Consider the following 19,046-nt stretch of genomic DNA (forward strand, 5'->3'; position numbering starts at 1 on the left):
TTTTGTTTGTTGTTGTTTTTTTGAAAAAAATATTTAGCTAAAAGGAAGAACAGGCAATCTCTAAATGATAGAAAGGATAAGAGAAACCCCATTCAGCCCTTGATTGTTTAAGTTCAGCCCTGCATCAAGACCAAAGAAAATCCCTAAAGACACAAAGTAAAATAAAATCTTCATCTTTGATAGTTTTTTTTTGTTTGTTTGTTTGTTTGTTTTCTGGTTTTAGGACAGAGTCTTGGGAAGAATTAGATTCAAATTGCTTAAGTGCAATTTTCAGTTGACAATTACTTCCTTCCATGCTTTTCTTATGTGGTATCTTAGAAAAAAAAAAAAAAAAGGCATTTTAATTAATGCAACCAGCATACTAGCATGACTTAGTATTTTTTACTTATCAAGTGAAATAATGTTTGATACCATCAATTATGTTACAAAGGAACCCCAAGTTTGAGCAAATAGTGACTATATCAAAGAATGTATTTGATGCAAGTAAGCAATAGAATTAAGGGAGGTACACAGAACTAAAAGATGGAAATCTCTCTGGTGTTTACACTATCATTTAAATGTTAGAATTTGTCAGACTTGTCTGATGCTTTTTCAGCTTCTCCTGAGCTGTTTCATGAGAACACAATCAGCAAATATTTTTAGATGTTAGAAATTTATTTGACAAATTCTGGTAAATAATAGAATTTATCTTAAATATTTTCTTCTTCTTTCTACAGTGGAGAAATTTCCATGCAAAAAAATTCACTCTGGGTTTCTTTCTTTTCAGACCTGTGTGTGGAATCAGAGGGAAAACTCTCATAATTAATCTGCCAGGTAGCAAGAAAGGGTCACAGGTAAGAAGTGTTCTTACTGATCTGCTACTGAGGACTGATGATAAGTACCTCTCACTGTTCTGAATGGTAGAAAGTACCTACTACAAGTTTTACAGAAGTTAACTGAAATGCATATTCACTAACACACCATCTCTCTTGGTCAGGGACAACAAAGTACTGATCTAATTGAAAGTACTGTGTGACCAGGACAGAATTACATTTAGTATAAGAGAGTACTTCACTGTAGCAGGCAGTTGTAACGAATAGTTTAATGTTCTCTTACACTTCCTCCTTCTTTTCTAGTCAGCCTATTCCTGATCCCTGTGTTTTCTACAGCTTCCAAGAAAGCATTCTTTTTTGCACAGAAGTAAGAAAAAGGCCTAGTGTATGGTAGAATTTGCTGGAGTAAAAAGAATATTCCCAGTTTTGGTCAGCAGGAGGGGAAAAAAAGGAACATCATTTTTAAGTGTATGAGGATTTTTTAATGTTTTGGATATGTGTGTCAGACTTTACACCCTTCACAGTTTTCTTTCTATGTTTTGTTCAGTTTGGACAGAGAAGTTCGGCTTTATTTTTTTGTTCATGCTTACTTTTTGACTGCTTTGTATTAATCATATACATGTGTTATAGTCTGAGATTCCTCCTTTGCTTTACAGATTTATAACTACTTATTGATGCTATTCTTATGTATTGCAATTGAAAAAGCATTACTATAACAAATCAGGAAAGTTAGAAAAATGTGCAGGTGACAAATCAAAGCAGACAGTATCAACTGCATCTTATGTTTCTTTGTGTCTGAAAGATTGCCTGCTCAAACATGTGCCTGGTATACGTATGTACTTTTATTTGAAATGGGAAAGATTCTATCTTTCCCAGTGAATGCATCCCTGTTTTCCTGTATTCTTAGTGTATGGAATTTTATGAAATACTTACCTTAAAAGACTTCAAGGTAAAGCTAACAATTTGATAAAATTCCCCATGAACACTGATTTCTCAGTTGTACAGCTTCTTTGCTTTTGCCTTCTGGTTGTCTAATCCCAGCTTAAATGTGGTTAACAGACAGCTGATGTCAGGTGTGCCATCCTCAAATGGCGTTCTGTTGCATTGGCTCTGCAGCTTAACCATCAGCATCACACCGCTATCTTATGTAGTTGCACACAAGATCCTTGATCTGTATGCATGAACAAAACCACTCCCTTCTCATTTAAGTGCTTTCTCTCTTCTTCAGGGAAGAGGCTATCTCCCTTTTATCCATTATACCCATAAGTCTTTCAGATGCTTGGTTGCCAACACTAGCCAGTGTCTGTCTTTCTACCCTCCAAACCGCTTTTCTAGGATTACTGTCATTCAGCTTTGCTGTTAGGAAATAAAAATATTTCTTGTCACTGGGAACCATAAAATGTTGTCCTGTACTGGAGAGGATCAAGGTACTACAGTAAGTTTGTTTTAGTATGAAGAAGAAAAGAATGGCAAGAGTAGAACAAAGGGTGGAAATTTATTTTGCTTTTGAAAAGAATAAAGAATTTATATCAGTAAGTTCAAGTACAGACTGCAAATTCTAGCCACTGCCATCTCATCTATTCAATAAAACTCATTCATACCTCTTGATTTTCCTGCTACCCATTTATTCATTGCCAAACAGTTGTCTAACAGGAAATATTTACGCTTCATATTGAGCAAGGGCTTGTGTCAGTGCAAAAATCTGCCGTTTGTTCTTTTGACAGTTCAGGAGATCTTTATCAAGGTGCTGGCAGTCATTGTGCTAGTCATCCTGAAGGAGGGTAACTACAGTTAAGGGTGAATGTCCAGATATTGTATTAGGTACTTTGTGATGTAGGAAATCAGGGAATGTAGGGGGATGATAAACGTACTGTCAAGATACAGCCATGGTAGGGGGTGGGGGGTAATGTATAGACCATATCTGACACAGTGGAGCATTTAAAAGTGCCTTCAGTGTATCTTGCTTCTGTTCCTGCATAACCCATTGCAAAAAATGTAGTTAAACAACAGTTCCTTCCACATCCCTAATCATTCTCCAACTTCTCAAAAGCATTTCAAGGCTATTATCAAAAAGTCAGTGATCACTTGAATTGCATCAGTCTCTGTAGCAGCAATCTTTCTTCTCTGAGAGAGAATTCAGTTAAAATAAAACCTGATTCAATGCCTAAATTTCACCCAGCCTGACAACAATGAAGTCTGGCATAATACTTTTAGGATACGTGTCAGCATGTATGTTTATGATGCTTATTTCCAAACCATCTTCTCAAGTTTAGAAGCTCAGCTTCAGACTTCCTTTTCCTGAAAGAATTCTCACCCTTGTGGTGATGATCACCTTAATGGTCAAATAATCTTTGATTTACCTTTTCAACTCCTTCCAGATAGGTCCCCTCACATTAGGGCAACATTATTTTACAAAAGCTATTCCAGGGATAAGCCTGAATATCTGCCATGAGTGGTTACTGTATTTCATCATAACTGAGAGAGAAAATTGCCTTTCTCTGAACCATAATGCTTCTAGGAGCACTAGTGAGACAGTTCTTCACAATTAAACATCAGGAAGACTCTTACTGTGTTAGTAAGTTTCAATCTTTCCAGTGGTCTTTCTGTCTGCATAGCTGGCTGATAGATGCAGAAAGACAGCCTTCTCTACATACACCCTGCTAAGCTGGATAGTGGGCTATACAGCCCGATACAAATCTGCTGAGGTCGATTCCCCTGTCAATCATGAGAATCCTTCTCCAGGGCTCAGTATACGTCAGTGACCTTGTTGAAAAATGTCTTCACCTCTGGCATCTAACGAATCTAAATGCATTACCAGGTAGTTTATCAATGTCTTCTGAACCATTCACTTCCCAATCACAGAGGGAACACGGTACTGATGTGCTGTTTGGCAGCACAGCCCTGAAGTTGCTGTTGCTCAGAAGACTTTTGTCTAGACAAATATAAAGGATGTTTATAGGGACTCTCACCTTGTTGAAGAGGAAATATTTTGGATACTGTCACCTCAAGCAGTCATTACAAGTTTTCAGATACATTGTCTATGAGTTTCCGTTTAGGGACTCAGTAATTCTTCTTTGATTCTATGCTTCCTTAGAGTCTTTTTAGGAAATCTAATGAGATTCTATAATTGGAAAAAAAAAAAAAAGGATTGTGGGGTAGGAGTATACCAACTTGAAAGTCTTCCAGTTATTATTTGGAAGACGTATCTATGAACATAGCAATGGATCCCACATCGTAGAGAACTGGTGCACTGGTAAGAAGTCTATACTTTTTTTTCAGAAGTCTGTACATCTTTTTTTGGATTGTGAAAGAGGTGAAATAGCCTGCAATCCCTGATTCTTGTAGTGTTCAGTAGACTCCTGCCATGCTAGGTAGAGAACAAAATGACATTTTGTGTCCTGAGACACTCAGACTGTAAAGATAGGTAAATTGTAAAAGGAGAAGAAGGAAAAGGAATGAAATACATTAATAAGTATTTTAGCAATAGTTCAATATATAAGTAATTAATAAAAGAGGTAATTCTGCTGGAGAAAAAAGAAAAAAAAAAAAGCTGTGTGATCTTGTTATTTAAGCAAGATTTTTATAAATTGTTGATTTATTTGTTCCTGTCATTATGTTAATCTCTTCTGTCACAATTTATTTTAATATAAAACATCTTCAAAATAGGAGGTTTCAGAAAGGGTTTTTAAGATGCATAGTATAGAAAAGGGTTCTATAGCAGGCTGGATCTCAAGAACCAAATAGGACAGGTTGTTACCAGGTAGTTGTCTCATTTCTCTTTTCTTACTTGCAAATTTCCTTTCCGTCGTGTTAATATAATTATGTAAGAAGCTTATATAAAGTTGTGAAGTTGCATCACTATGCATATTTCATTAATAAAATACTAAATATTAATAGAAAAAGACAGCAGTGTAAATGTCCATCTCAAAAATGGACACAATGCAGTATAAGTTTCCATTAAAATGGAAAGAGTTGAAGACCAGAGCAATCTGATCTGAATGTCTAAAACTCATTCCCTCTTGCTGTATAAATTTCTCTCTTTCTATGAGTGACACATGCAGATTTCACTTAATAAAAGGATAGGTGTGTCTCCTTAGGTCAAAACCACTACTGTAATTGAAGTAGAACGAAGAAGGACACTGCAGTAACCTCAGTTGAAGCTTGGGTTTGATCAGAACGTCTGCATACAAACTTAGAAGGAGTCTAAGCCTTACAAAGGAAAGAAATCATCAGGGACTGTCCAGCTCAAACTATTTGTTACTGGAAATGACAAAAGTGGAACAAAATCAGGGAGTCAAATTTTAAATTGTCGATGCAGGTTTTAATCTTGTAAATAAGTTAAGTCATTTCTGACTAATGAACTCTGTCTCATAAAAAAGAAAACACTCAAGAAGTCTGCACTGGTCATATTAACATGACCATTCCTACCTATACTTCTAGTAGCTAATTAAACACAACATTCTGGTAGGCTCTTGATTTTACATAAGGCTAGCATGGCACAACAGCGAGGAAAAAGCCTTGTCATCCAAAGCAGCCAGATTTGTCGGTGTTCTAAATTCATCATTTGTAGCTGAAGCCCTAAGTCTTTGCTGTCACCAGAGACACAAGGCATTTCTGCTTGACTTCAGAGCAGCTCTGTGCTCAGTTGCCTGCTAGAATCGGGAGCATTCTGTGCAATGCTGCTCTGGAAGATGCAGGCAATGCTAATTGTGTGTTCTCCAGGGAACTTGTGCGGCATGTCCCACTGAACCCACATTTGTAGAATACTTCCATTTTTGTGTTGTTCTAGTCTGTTTTGTTTCATTCTAGCCTTAAAAAAGCTATTTAATGCTGTGGGAAGGGGCAAAGTATGAAATTACCAGATGCTCATTGAAATCATTGGGTCTATGGCAATTTACATAATTGTACTAACAACTGCTTAAAACAATGAGTGTTAGAAATAGCATGAGCTTTTAGAATACTTCTTGGGAACCAATTCATCAACAGTTAAGCCAACAAGGCTTTATTTCAGTGGTAGGAGTGGGGCACATACTTAGTAATGAGTAAATAATTAATGTAAATTTTCATTATTTTTAGTCAGTTCACAGATTGTTGTGCTCATTTACCAGTTGCTTGAGGTCTGCTTTTTCATTGAAGTAATGATGGTTGTATACCTCAACGTTTTAAACCATTTTGAGAATAATACTCTGGGGGCTCTGGCAACACTCTGAGCTTTGCAGTTACATTAGAAGTTATATTTCTTGATTACATTTACAAATAAATTTTTAATATATATTCATTATATACAGCATATTATGCTCATCCAGTTTACTCTAGTTCTTCAGAGTGAGAAGTTGAATGTTTAAAGAATTCATAGATCTGTGAAGTAGTCTGACTTTTCATTATTAAAGGTGTGATTAAAATAAGGGTTCTTAGGTAGAAGCTTTGAGGAAATAGAGCGTTTGTGAGTCATGTTTTTGACTTACAAAGTGGCTTATATAAATTCTAATAATCTCTGATGGATGGTTTGTTTGCATAGTCATTTTTATTTATTGAAAATACTTCTTAGAATATCTGCTTACAAAATGTTGAGCATTATTTATTTTCTGGACACTCTAAAATCCTGGATTACAATTTGACAAGTCTTCCTTACAGTTGAAATAAAAACTAAAAATGAAATGCAACAAAAAGAATAATGTCAGCTTCCTCTGGCAACTTGTATATTCCCTAACTGCACTGCCATGGCAATGAATTGCTGTGACCTTGCTATCATTTTCCAGTGATTTAATGTATATGTGCTGTCTGCAGAAATTACATGAAGAAAACTCTTTACTTGAGATGCCTGGGAGGAGGATGAGAGGCAATAGTCATAAATTGAAGAAGGGGAGATTCCAAATGGAGAAAATGATAAAGAAAAAAAATCACCTGGGAATAATTAAGCATTAGAACAGGTTGTCCAGAAAGGTTGTGAAGTCTCTGGTCTTCGATTTTTTCAAGAGTTGACTGAATGCATCCTGGAGTAACCCATCTGAATTCAGTATTTTCATAGCGTCTTAAGGTTCCTTGCAACATGAATGATTCTTGATTCAATGGAATACTAGCATACTTGAGCATCAGAGGTAGCTAGAAATGTGTACTCCCATTATGGAACAAGAAGAACAGTTAAACTGTGCCAGTGTTTTTGCACTCTCCAGGCATATAAAATAAAACAAACTTTATAATTGTTTTTAAGATGATATAGGAAGGAGAGTTGATCATATTTTTTTTGAGTTACATAAAATTATAATGACATCAGCATAGTTTTTCATTGTCACAGTCTACAGGATAAGTCCACAAATAAAAAAATACATAACATTATATAAAAGTATAATTATGGAAACCATTATGAAATGTTCTCTAATTGTGAAAGATCATAATAAAAATGATTTGAGGCTAATAACCCTGCAGGGATAAAGTTAATGTTTTTTTAATTCTGCATTTTTGTAGCATTCTGCAAACTGCTAGGAACTCATTTCTGTATTATGTATTCATGAATAGTTTAACTCATTTTCCTAAGTTTTAATCCAATATTAGCTTAATTAAAGTAGCTCTAACTGTTGTACAACTTACTATATTTGCACAAAAAATGATGAAATATATTTTATAGTTCCCAGTTCTGGCTCTATTTTTGGCTGGTTGGTTTGTTTTTTTGTTTTGGTTGGGTTGGGTTGGGTTTTGTTTGTTTTGTTTTGTTTTTCTGGTTTTTTTTTTGTTGTTGTTGAATGTTTTTTTTTTCCCCTCTGAACAATTGCAATTGCCTGTTTAGGGTTTTATTTATGATCAGATGAAAAGATGCATCTAAATCCCAAATATCCACTGGGAGCAAATCTGGAAAATCCCTGTTTACTTCTGCAGTAACTTTTCATAGTCATTCTCTTCTTGTTGTGCATAGGAATGCTTTCAGTTTATACTGCCAGCCCTACCTCACGCCATTGATCTTTTGCGGGATGCCATTGTAAAAGTAAAGGAGGTACACGATGAACTAGAAGATCTACCTTCACCACCACCTCCTCTTTCTCCTCCTCCAACCACCAGCCCTCACAAGCAGACAGAAGACAAAGGAGTACAGTGTGAGGAAGAGGAGGAAGAGAAGAAGGATAGTGGAGTTGCATCAACAGAGGACAGTTCCTCTTCACATATAACTGCAGCAGCCATTGCAGCTAAGGTGAGTCTAGCTTGTTTCCAGAGAAGACCCTTTAGTTTCTATCTCAGGTACTTTCCACCAATCTTCATTTGCATGCTAAGACTACACTGATGCTATTATGCTCAGACAGATTTATTTTGGATACATTTTGTAGAAATATAGCCCCCTAAAAATATATGAATCCCATTTTAGAAGGTGATCACAAGTTTCAGTGGAAGTTGCATTGTTCATTAGCTTGATGATAACATGCATTTTAATGATATCATTCTGGTGTGACAGATTATTATTTTTTTTTATTATTTTTTTTTTTAATTCAAACTATTCACACATGAATGTGCAAAGTTTAGCAAGTGGCAAGGAATTAAAGAATTACAGCAAGATTTTCTAAACTATATTTTCCATTTTGAAATGACAGTGTTGTTTTTTAAAAGCATTGATTAAAAGTACAACTAAGTAGCAGGTTAAGTAATAAGCTATCCAGTCCACTGCATTCCAACGTGCATGTCTATGTAAGAGATGTGAAATTCTGCCACAAGTTAAATACCATGACGTCATCTTTACAGCCTCGCTGCAACTAGTAATTGTAGATCAACGTTACTCAAACCAAAATAATATATTGAGACTCTACAAAAGAAAAAAAAAATAGATAACACCTGCAAATTATTCTGGTTAAAATTATATCTGTTTCCCAAAGAAATAACAGATAATTTGTAGCAATATGTAGATATTTACATTTTTTATGCCTTGAGTTTTCAGCTAGAAAGACAATGTATTTCTGTGTTTTTGGAAAGTTTTTCTTCCAAATTAATTTGTTCTATATTTACTCCACAAGCTGTACTTTTATTTTCTCTTATGGGAATTGAAATTCTAAGTAACTCAAAATGCTAATAAACAACTTCTAAACCAAAGCAACAACATTCCAACTCCAGAAATGTGAATTCAGGTCTGATACATCTTGACATTTCTAAGAGAGCTGCAGCTGGAGATCATCTTCTCATTTATAGAAAATCCTGATTACATATGTCTTTACAGGGATGAATTAAGTTAATTATGACTTGCAAGTTTCAGTTTTTATTAATGCAAAATTTAAATTCGTTCATTTCTTTTAATATAGTCAAAGATAAGTAATCTGTGCATTTTTGTAAAGGCAGAAAATACCTGAGATCTAAACTGTCTGTGTTCATGTGAGCTTGGCATTTCAGCACCACACTTGTTTTCACTTCATTCCCTTTCAGTCATTTGCTTGTATAGCCTCATGTTTTCCTGTCACTGTATTCATAGCTGTTATGTGTTGTGCATTAGAAGCATCCATCCTACACCAGTTCAGCAGTTATCATGGCAAAAGGTGAACAGCCCATTCCTGGTCTCATCAGTTATTGCCATCACGCAGCAGGCAGTGCAGGAGAACCGGTAAGATGCACTTCCAAGAGGCTTTTGCACTAACAGTAGCTAAAAATACACTGCCTGCCTCCTATTCTTCTGTGTGGATAGATAGTGTTATTTATTTTATTCTAACACATACACATCAGTGCTGTCTTTTAGAGAACATGGTACAGAGAATATTCTTAAGATGCAGAGCTAAACAGGATAAATATATGCATTGTGACAGTTTGAATAATTTTGCTGTTGAGATATTCATTGCTATAAAGCCTTTGTTTCTGTTTAGTCATCAACTTTATCATCTAATATACTCAATTATCGAATGTAATTAAAATAATCTCCTAAAACTGCTGCTTTAGAGCTATGAAATTTTGGTAACTTTTTTCCCTTTGGTTTGCTTTGCTTTGCTTTTTTCTCTCAATAGCTTGTTTGTCAATATAATACAACATTGGTACTGGGTGTTCATCTCTTGTCGCTTACAAAAAGCTTGTGCTGTTGAACGAGTTCATTCTATATCAGCCAAGATACTAAGTGCAGGTTCTTAGGACAACGTCATTAGTTTTGTTGAAAAGAGGCTGCACTTTCTTGTCCTCTTAGTCAAATAGTAATTTAAACCACCACTTGAATAGTGTAATCCCTCTGTATTTAAAACATGATGACCATGCCTCTTGAAAAGTCATTTAGGAAATGTGAAGGCTTTAAAGATGATGCAGCTAATGATAAAGCTGTATTACCCACATACATACATACATATGCACACACATTTATTCCAATAGTTCCATTTTTTTCAGATGAGGTTACTAAACTAGAATTGGCACTGCAGTCTTCAGTATCAATAAAATAGTGAATTTGAGCTCTCCAAAGCTTGCTATTAAGCTATCATCCAGGCTTCTGTGCCCTTTTGCAAATTAGTCTTACACATACTATAATCTAAATTTTATCTTCATGCACAGAGCAGGAAGTGGCTAGTTTTTCAGAAAGTTTTTGCTTTTTCTGTGCTTTTAAAACGGTTTTTACTTTTGTATAACAATATTTAGCATATATAGCTTATTTTCTTAGTACCTTGCCAGCACTGCCAATCCTTATTCAAGTACTGGGCAAAAGAGGAGAGCTCATATCTTTTCCTTTTTCCCCTTCTGGTCAACTTGTAGTTCTCTAAGCTCAGAACACCATTTAGACCAATTTGAAACTACTTGTGGAAAAGGTGGTAAAAGATACAATTTTAGAAGTAATGACTGACAGATACGGTGGGTATCTTTCTCTGTCCACCATTTCTCATTCCTTTCTTTCTGTCAGTACGTTACAACAGTTTTTCCACTTCAACTAGCTGTAGACAGAAACTTTTTAATAATCTTCAGATTTATCGTACCCCATTTAGAGTTCTGAAGCATCTACCCTCTGTTAAATTTGTTTGAAAGTGGGAAACAAATCAAAAAAAATGAGACAATTATACACGCTCAGAGTGTGTAATAGTAACTACCCAAAGCACAGTGATACTTCTGCCCTTCCTTATTGCAGATTTTCAGGCTCCAGAAAACTCAAAAAATCTATTAGGCTGACAAACCTCCTTAACAAGATTAACAAAAAGCTGTCTCGACTAGAGATACACATTACCTAAATTTAGTTTTAAAGGAAAAAATTACTAAATGTGAGTAAACTGAGTAACTCCCCTTCTCACATAATATGTATGCATAAAAATACCAGTAACATTCTGTTGTCTCTTTCACTTAATGAACAGTATATATGCATTTTATTTTTCATATATTTATGTAGATGCACTGTACATATTAGCACCTTCTTTGAAATCAGCAGGTTATGGTGGTTTTAGAGAATCTTAGTACTGATTTTAGCTATTAAATACATTCGCTGTCACATTGGAGAAGTGAATCTCTTAGGAGCAAAGTTTGTAACTGTAAGCTTACCTAAATATCTCTGAGATTTTATGTCCGTGAAAGCTTACAAGCTGAAATTTAGATAGGTTCTAGACAGGCTTTATATAGAGATTTTTTTATGGTAACTGTATTTTTGGTAAAGACAGTGATTAGGGAATAATCCACATTGAAAAGAAATGCCTGTAATCATATTTTCCCTTTATCTTCAGCTTCCTTTGCTGAGTGTCCTGGCTGAGATTTTAGCTAAATTTTAATTTTTTCACAGATGAAAATTGTTACTCCACATTGTTACTCCACTCATTGGAGACTGAAATTGCCTCAGTCATGGTTTATTTTCTTGTTATTCAGAAAAAGTCCATACCAGACTAAAGTTTGAGGAGCAGTGATTGAAGGATATGTGGCTATAAAAGAAAACAAGAGCTATATGCCTGAAGGCAATGAGACAATAGGTAATATCTCAATATTCTAGAGTGACCAGAGTAAACTCCAGGGAGAATTGGATCGTGGCATCATCTGTAAAAGCAATATTGTCTTTCTATTGAGGGATGCTAGAGCGTATAAAAGATGTAGTGGGCCAGTACCCAACTGTATCAAGATGCATGCAGCTTTTTATCAGAGGAGGATGAAGTTTCCTTATTTGAAGAGTTAAAACTCTTCCTTCTTTTATTATTCCTTCTTTGGTTTATACCTTTATCATTTCTTTCTTTTTTTGCTAAAATATGGAATTTAAAAGGAAGCATAAAAATCTGTAGGTAGTGCTGGAGCTTTGCCAATAGATAATTTAGAGATGTCAGCCCTTTTGCATATTTAACATTTTTAAGATGGAATTGCAAGAGGAAAGGAGAATAGAAGGGAGATGGTGCCTCTGAATACGAAAGATATTCTCTGCCTGACCAGAATAAATATCCTTGTTCCCACTTTCCTCTACTTATACTACATGTCTAAGATCCCATTTGCAAATCAGAATACTCCAAGTAGAGGCCAGTTAGGTACTGTTTCTGGAGAGGAAAATATCCCCAGAATAATCTTCTAGAGGGAAGAGAAATTCTACGGGCTTCTTGATTCATAGTGGAAATTGCAATACGAGTTACTTAGCACTGAGAGATCCTCTGACGAAATTTTTTTATATACTACCAGAAATTGGCAAAAAATACTGTCAGTCTAGAAACACAGCAGTAGAGCAGAAAGCAGGCAGTTTGTGATGCACTGAGAAAAAAATCTGTTTCCATACAAATTAAATTTTAAACATGAGGAAGTCTAATGTATGGAGGAGGGCTTACGTGAAATACAGTCCACTAGGTATAACTCAGTATCTCTAAGTAAAGGTGGCCAAGTTAGATGTAGTTGGTTTTTACAGATGGAAGGAAGATGAGGGAGAAAAATGACATAAAAAAGCAGTATTTAGTGATGTGTGCCCTAAGATTGGTCATTTTAACTGCACAGGAACAGTGCAACAGAGCTGCCTTAATATCCTAACATTGACTCTGAGGATTCAGCAGATTTTAAAAGCTTGGGTTAAAGCTTGTGGCATTTGCAAGATAAATTGGGACTTAATACCTTATTTCTAATGCAGGCATGGAATACAACATGAACATCTAATTGACACCCACCCAAAAAAGGATGAGGGCATGAATATCACATTTGTAGACAAATAACATTCCATTAAATTTTACATTAGTGTAATATCAGTCTTGTTACTGAAGGAAGACAATTTGCTTTTAAATGTTGCCGAGGTCTGAGCAAGTTCCTGAAGTAGATTTCAAAGATGCTATAACTTTCCCAAGTGTAACAGCTTTGATATGTCACTTAATATGCAAAACTGGCAGACCAAGACCATTAAGAACATTCCATTCTGTTCCTGGGAATACATATCCATTTCATTTTCCTCCTCTTTCAGTACCATCCCTGCTTTGTTTCCACACCTCTGTAATTTGGAATGACCTCTGTGACAAGAAACCCTGGAAGGAGGTATTTTCCAGTGGCTTCTATTTGTCCTAAAGCCTTACTAGGCAAAAATGCTCAGAAATGCCTAAATTCAGGCCAGGTGCAGCATCTCAGTTTTTTTTTTTTTTTTTTTTTTTCTTTTTTTAAATAAAAAAAAGAATGCTGGACATCCTGGCTGGAAATGATTAAAGTTGGTGGTTTGGCTTGTCACTGGAGCTTCATTTCTTCCTTTATTATGCACTACTGCCATGTCCCCCAAACATATTTCAGGTAGTTCTTTTGGAACTTGAACATCAGGCTAAGCTAATAATTTCTTAATGAGATCTTAAAATACGTGTCTGTGTATTCAGATTCAAAAATCTGAATTTGGAGTTAATTTTTCTACATTTTCATACATGTTGTAATGGAAAATTAATTTGCAAGAACAATCTGATGTTACAAGTGCTACCTCTGAAAAATAAAGAGGTTAAAATCTTGAAAACAAAATCAGAAGAAAACTCTGTAGAGAATGTTTTATAGCAGAATATCTGCTTGCTGCATTTTGGGTGTAGAACTAATGTTAGAGATCAGTTCTCCTATATGAGGTATTTATTATTTATAAGTCTTACCATTTTACACAAAAGAATTAAAAAAAAACTTGAATCATGTTCAACTGACAATCTAATCCATTTTAAATCTGGTGTGATATCTGCATGACAGGGCCCACATACTGCAGTAATAAAAAGCAAGAGACTTTCTAAGATTCACTGTGTTAAAGATGAGAAAAACTTCATTCTTAAATGCAGTCCTGTACCTCTTTTCTTTGGAACTAGTGATAAAACTGAAGAGACAAGAATTAAAAAACATACTGATGTATTCACTTCTATTACCAAATATGAGACCACTTTCTCATTGTAAGTTGATGTGACTCCATTTAATTAAGAGGGTTAATAATACTAGCTAAAGGATCTGGCACTAGAATTCCGTCCTACAAATATCTGGCCTTCTAGTGAAAGCAAAATTAAATGTATTATTTTGTGAAAACAAACGATTGATTTCTTTTCCCCTTCAGAATGCATTTTTAAACACAGGCAATGGCTCTGCATGCTGTTTTCTAGTGTTTTTTGCCTATACTTCCTTCAGAGAGACCTGCAGCTTTTGCCAACACAAATGTTTACATGAAGAATTTCTGTACCTGAAATGAAGTCTTTACTACATGGAATTAAGAGTATTTACTCACTTCATGACATTTCTTCAGAGGAGATCAGTCATTGGCAATAATTGGGTTTCTGTTTGGAATATAGATAGATAAATCTATAGATAAAGAATGAAAAGTCTGCTTCCATTCATGTAATGGTAGAAGTCACCACTGGTCATTGTTGGGTTTGAAAGTGCTGAGTTTGAGTCTTAGGAAGAAAAACATTATTTTCTTGTTATTTCCGTTTATATATTGTAGTATATCTGGTTTGAAGTTCTTCAGGACCAATAGTGCATTCTGTGTTACTTCAGTTAAAGTATGATCTTAGGTATTTGTGAGGGGTTTGTTACTGAAGTTATGAGAACATACTGTTACCACTACCAGCACTGCATACAGGAAAGTGTGCAAACTGACAAGTGAGGTATTCCAAAAAGTTTTTGAAAAAAGATTTTGAATAAGATTTAAATAAAGTGTTTGTTTTTGACCATTAATTCCATCTCTCTTTTTTTAAGATTCCAGATTCCATCATCTCTCGTGGTGTTCAGGTGCTCCCACGTGATACAGCCTCCCTCAGCACTACCCCTTCAGAATCTCCTCGTGCCCAGGCCACCTCTCGTCTCTCCACTGCATCCTGCCCAACACCAAAAGTAAGTACATTTATGCCTTGCAAACTCCATTCTCAGACATATAACCTATCAGATTAATGTATTGCCTCTGCTGAAGAAGGTTGGTTTGCATGCAAGGGATGTATCATTCTAAGTAACAGATAAATCGGAGACAGTACTTTATTCCACATGTACTCTGGTACAATTTAGTATGTGGGTCTACCAACATGTCATGGTTACTGAAGTTGAATGTTATCTCCTGCAATATCAGTCATGAATGTGAAATTGTTAACACCTTGAATGTCTTTAATATATCCCCAGGAATGTAGATAATCCTGCCACTGAGTAACAACATTAAACAAGTAGTATTTTGTTGACAAAATGTGTATGCAAATTTTTAGCCTGAGATGGGGCAGTTCTCTGCCCCGCTCTATTGTTGATCAGTTTAAAACAGTTTCAAAACAACCAATGTTGCTCAAACTTAGATATTTGCTGCCTGACACTTGGAAACAAAAAACAGCCTAAATTGAGTAGAAAGAAAGTTTTAATGCCAACCTTGTGGGATTATTATTCAGTTCTTACTGATTATACTACACCATTTAATCATTGAGGTGACCTCTATTACGTTCTCTTTTTATAAAACTTTTAATAGTTTACATCAAAGACTAAGGGAAATGACCAGTGGCAAGGCCTGTAATGTCCACCTTCAGCAGAATTCCTTTCAGCAGAAGAAAGCTCTGTCAGAATTCACTTTGTGTTCATGTCACAAAGATCTTTCTATGGCACCAGATGTAGATGTACTAATAAACTTGCAGCAGATGGCGAACAATAACATTCTTCCTCATCTAATATGTTATCCTTGAAGATTATTCTGCTTGCTAAAGGGTTGCCAGCATCTGCCAGTTCTTCCTGCTGTCTCATTCTTTTCTGTTAGTGAACAAGATTTACTGGCAACGACCCATAGAAATGTTTAAATGTTTTGCTTTAATCTATGGGACAGTTTTATGCTCACCTTCACTGTAACAGAATCAAAATTATTCTGATGGACAGCATACTGAACTTCATTATATAGTCTGCTCTCTTAAGAAGATGTTCTGTGAGTTCTACCTGCAGGTGGTTCATTCATTTTTTACTAAAAAAAACTGCCGATTGTCTGATGGCTAAAATTAGAAACTCAGAGCTTATTACGTTAGAAAACTGGAGCCAAAGAGGAACACGAAACAGAGAAACTGCATTGCATTTTATGGCTCTTGGCAAAACAGAAAAGTCCAAAGAAAACAAAAGGAGGCAAATAACAAGCATAAATAAGAGACGGTGCTTTTGCTAAGAAAGAGCTCTAGGTTAAGCGTATGTGTTTTAAGGAAAGTATCATAATGGGAAGGAGTGAATCTTACCTATTGCTAAGCAGAATGCACTCCTCTAGACTATTTTCAAAGATTCAGAGATTACAGAAGGAAATTATATGAACTTTGATATAAAGCTATAAGCCTGAAAGTCTTCTTTGGGAAATTAGTTGAGCTGAGCTCTTGTCATAATTGGATCATTCTTTGGCATTTCATGTTAAGCCCTATTTTTCAAGTATTACTGCAAAATCAGATTTTGTTCAAAATATGTGAGACCACACCACTTTTAAAATAGGAGTTGCCATGAAACATCAAAGTTGTCTAGCTTTTCTGTGATGTCTTCCAAAAGTAGGTAGTACAATCTACTTTAGGGAAAAAATAAGGAAAACCCAACTGTTAACAATAAGAAAGTAAATATGAAGGATAATCATCTCTGTTCCTATTACTTAAAGGTTGGATTTTGCACAAACGTATAAGCTCCTTTGCCACTTAGAGAACTCTTTGTTCGTTTTACTTATTTTAAGACAAGAAAACTCTAGCTATTCTTGTTATCCTTTTGTTCGGTCCTTTTCGGTACTCTCAAGTTCTCAAACATCATCTGAATTTGTCAAGAAATACGGTTCTTTCATATTCTTCAAGATTGTCAATATGTCTAAATGTCTTTACTTACTATGTATTTCATTCTGGATCCTGGCTTTCTAATAATGCAATGTGAATGTAATTTATACTGAACCTCTTGACCCACGGATTCACACAGTAATGAGACAAAAATGAATTGCAGTGCAGCATCCAGTTGATATTCCAGGTTGTTGTATTTTTTTTTCTTTGATCTGAAAGAATGTATTTTTTCAATATTCTCACCATCTGGTTTAGGAACTTGTTTCAGGCTCCTAAACATGTATATATAAACTCAAAAAAAAAGGAGAGGAAGTTTCAGCAAAAAAAACAATTAAGTTTATATGTATTTTGAGTGCTGGTCTGGCCATAAATCTAGTGGCACTAGATTTTTTTGTGAACTACATATTCCAGTTTATTTTGTTGTACCGTTTTCTTGTTGTGTTTTTGTCCTGAATGTACATAAACCCTTACATCTCTCTTACTGAATTTGCTGAATAGCAGAAAGTTGTGTGTCCCTCTCAGAAAAAAAAATCAAGCTTCTGCAATGATGGGAGCACCTATGTTGAATAAATGTAAGTAGCAGGTTACTAATGCATGTCTGTATTGGAGAGAAGGTATGGGAGAGTTCGTTACTAATAGTCTTGATTGATCTGTTACGAAAATTCTTCACCTTTTCATAATTATAATGTTGTTTATATATACACACAGCATGTAGACAGGCACAAAATACAATATTTAATTTTAATATTTAATTTTAGATTTCTTTGCTGTTGATACTTTGTCTTCCATGTTTTCTGAAAATCTGTCTATAACAAAGTAGTAAATGATGAATAGTGAGTTTGAGCCTGTATATTTCAATCAGTCTTCAAAAGTTTAATCCCTAATAAAAGGAGATTACACTGTAATCTCTTGGGAGGTCAGAACTTTTCAAGACAAATTTCGATTGGGACAACTCTGCCTATTGTTAGGTACATCCCCAAAACTAAGCAGACTTACTTCTGTTGCCTTTGATAAATCTCTGTAGAACGTCTTCCTTGTTCTGTAAATTCCATTTGAGTTTTAAGCAAAATCCACTGTGACTCAAAGAACATTTAAAACATATTTATATTGGAAGGATTCAGATAGAGAGGCAATCTAAGTTTTACTCTGGGGAAAACTGCACTAGCAGTTCTCCCTCTTTCGTTTATTCAACCATAAAGTTGATGGTGATTGTGACATTTTTAAGAACATGGTTTTGGTCTTTTTAAAGTTGTAATGATTTTTCAGCAAGGTTAAATGAATTTGCTAAATATTCACGTGACAGACGTTTAAGATGACACAGTATGGCTAGCAAGATTTTCATGCAATTTCCAATAGCTGCTTAGATTATAAGATCTTCCTGTATTTTTGAATATTTCTGTGGGTGCCATTTTCATGAAGTTAAATGCAATGGTCTTTTCAGATACAAAGCAAAGTACTACACAGTGTAAAATACCTACTACAAGTATCAGGAAATTTTGCCTAACGTTGACTTTATGGACTTTTTTAAAACTAGTGGCATAAAGTTTTAGACCCATAACCTCAGATAACGTAAAAGAATATATCCTGATCAAATGACTGAGTCATTGCTTCAAACTTCTAATTTTGTTTGACTCTTAGGGATGATATTAGTATAAAAGAAAACTGCAGCTTTCAAGTTCAAGTCTTTCCTTCTCCCCTACATAAATGACATGATCAATTTTTAATTTTTGCTATTGCTGTGTGTCAAAGTCAAACGAAGCAGATACAGGAGACCAAGGACAGGATTTAAATTATCACCAGGAGTACATTTCAGTGACAAAAGGTGTTCAAAGTATTTCACTTTGCAAGATCATCAGTCTAACTGATGTTCAGTTCTTCTGCTTCAGTGTACAGAGTTTCTTTCAGCATTATCTTTGATCATGAAGAATCCTAAGAAACTTGTTATGGTACTGTTAAGAAGAGAGTGATTGATTTTTAATGTTTTTTTCTCTTCTTTTCTTTTCTTTTCTTTTCTTTTCTTTTCTTTTCTTTTCTTTTCTTTTCTTTTCTTTTCTTTTCTTTTCTTTTCTTTTCTTTTCTTTTCTTTTCTTTTCTTTTCCCTTTCCTTTCCTTT

General features: G+C 35.0%; 1 protein-coding gene across 7 annotated transcripts in view; it reads left to right on the plus strand.

Annotated features, from left to right (window-relative positions):
• GPHN (gephyrin) overlaps positions 1-19,046 on the plus strand; it is a 295,654-nt gene that overhangs the window by 182,774 nt on the left and 93,834 nt on the right. For 6 of the 7 annotated variants that reach the window (XM_035326893.1, XM_035326899.1, XM_035326894.1 and 3 more), the window contains 4 exons: positions 767-833; positions 7,723-7,995; positions 9,277-9,384; positions 14,880-15,014. In XM_035326893.1, coding sequence (XP_035182784.1) covers positions 767-833; positions 7,723-7,995; positions 9,277-9,384; positions 14,880-15,014 — 583 coding nt within the window. The remainder of the gene's footprint in view (positions 1-766; positions 834-7,722; positions 7,996-9,276; positions 9,385-14,879; positions 15,015-19,046) is intronic. The other variant, XM_035326900.1, reaches the window with a different exon arrangement.

This window comes from Oxyura jamaicensis, chromosome 5 (assembly GCF_011077185.1).
Source record: "Oxyura jamaicensis isolate SHBP4307 breed ruddy duck chromosome 5, BPBGC_Ojam_1.0, whole genome shotgun sequence".
NCBI lineage: Eukaryota > Metazoa > Chordata > Aves > Anseriformes > Anatidae > Oxyura > Oxyura jamaicensis.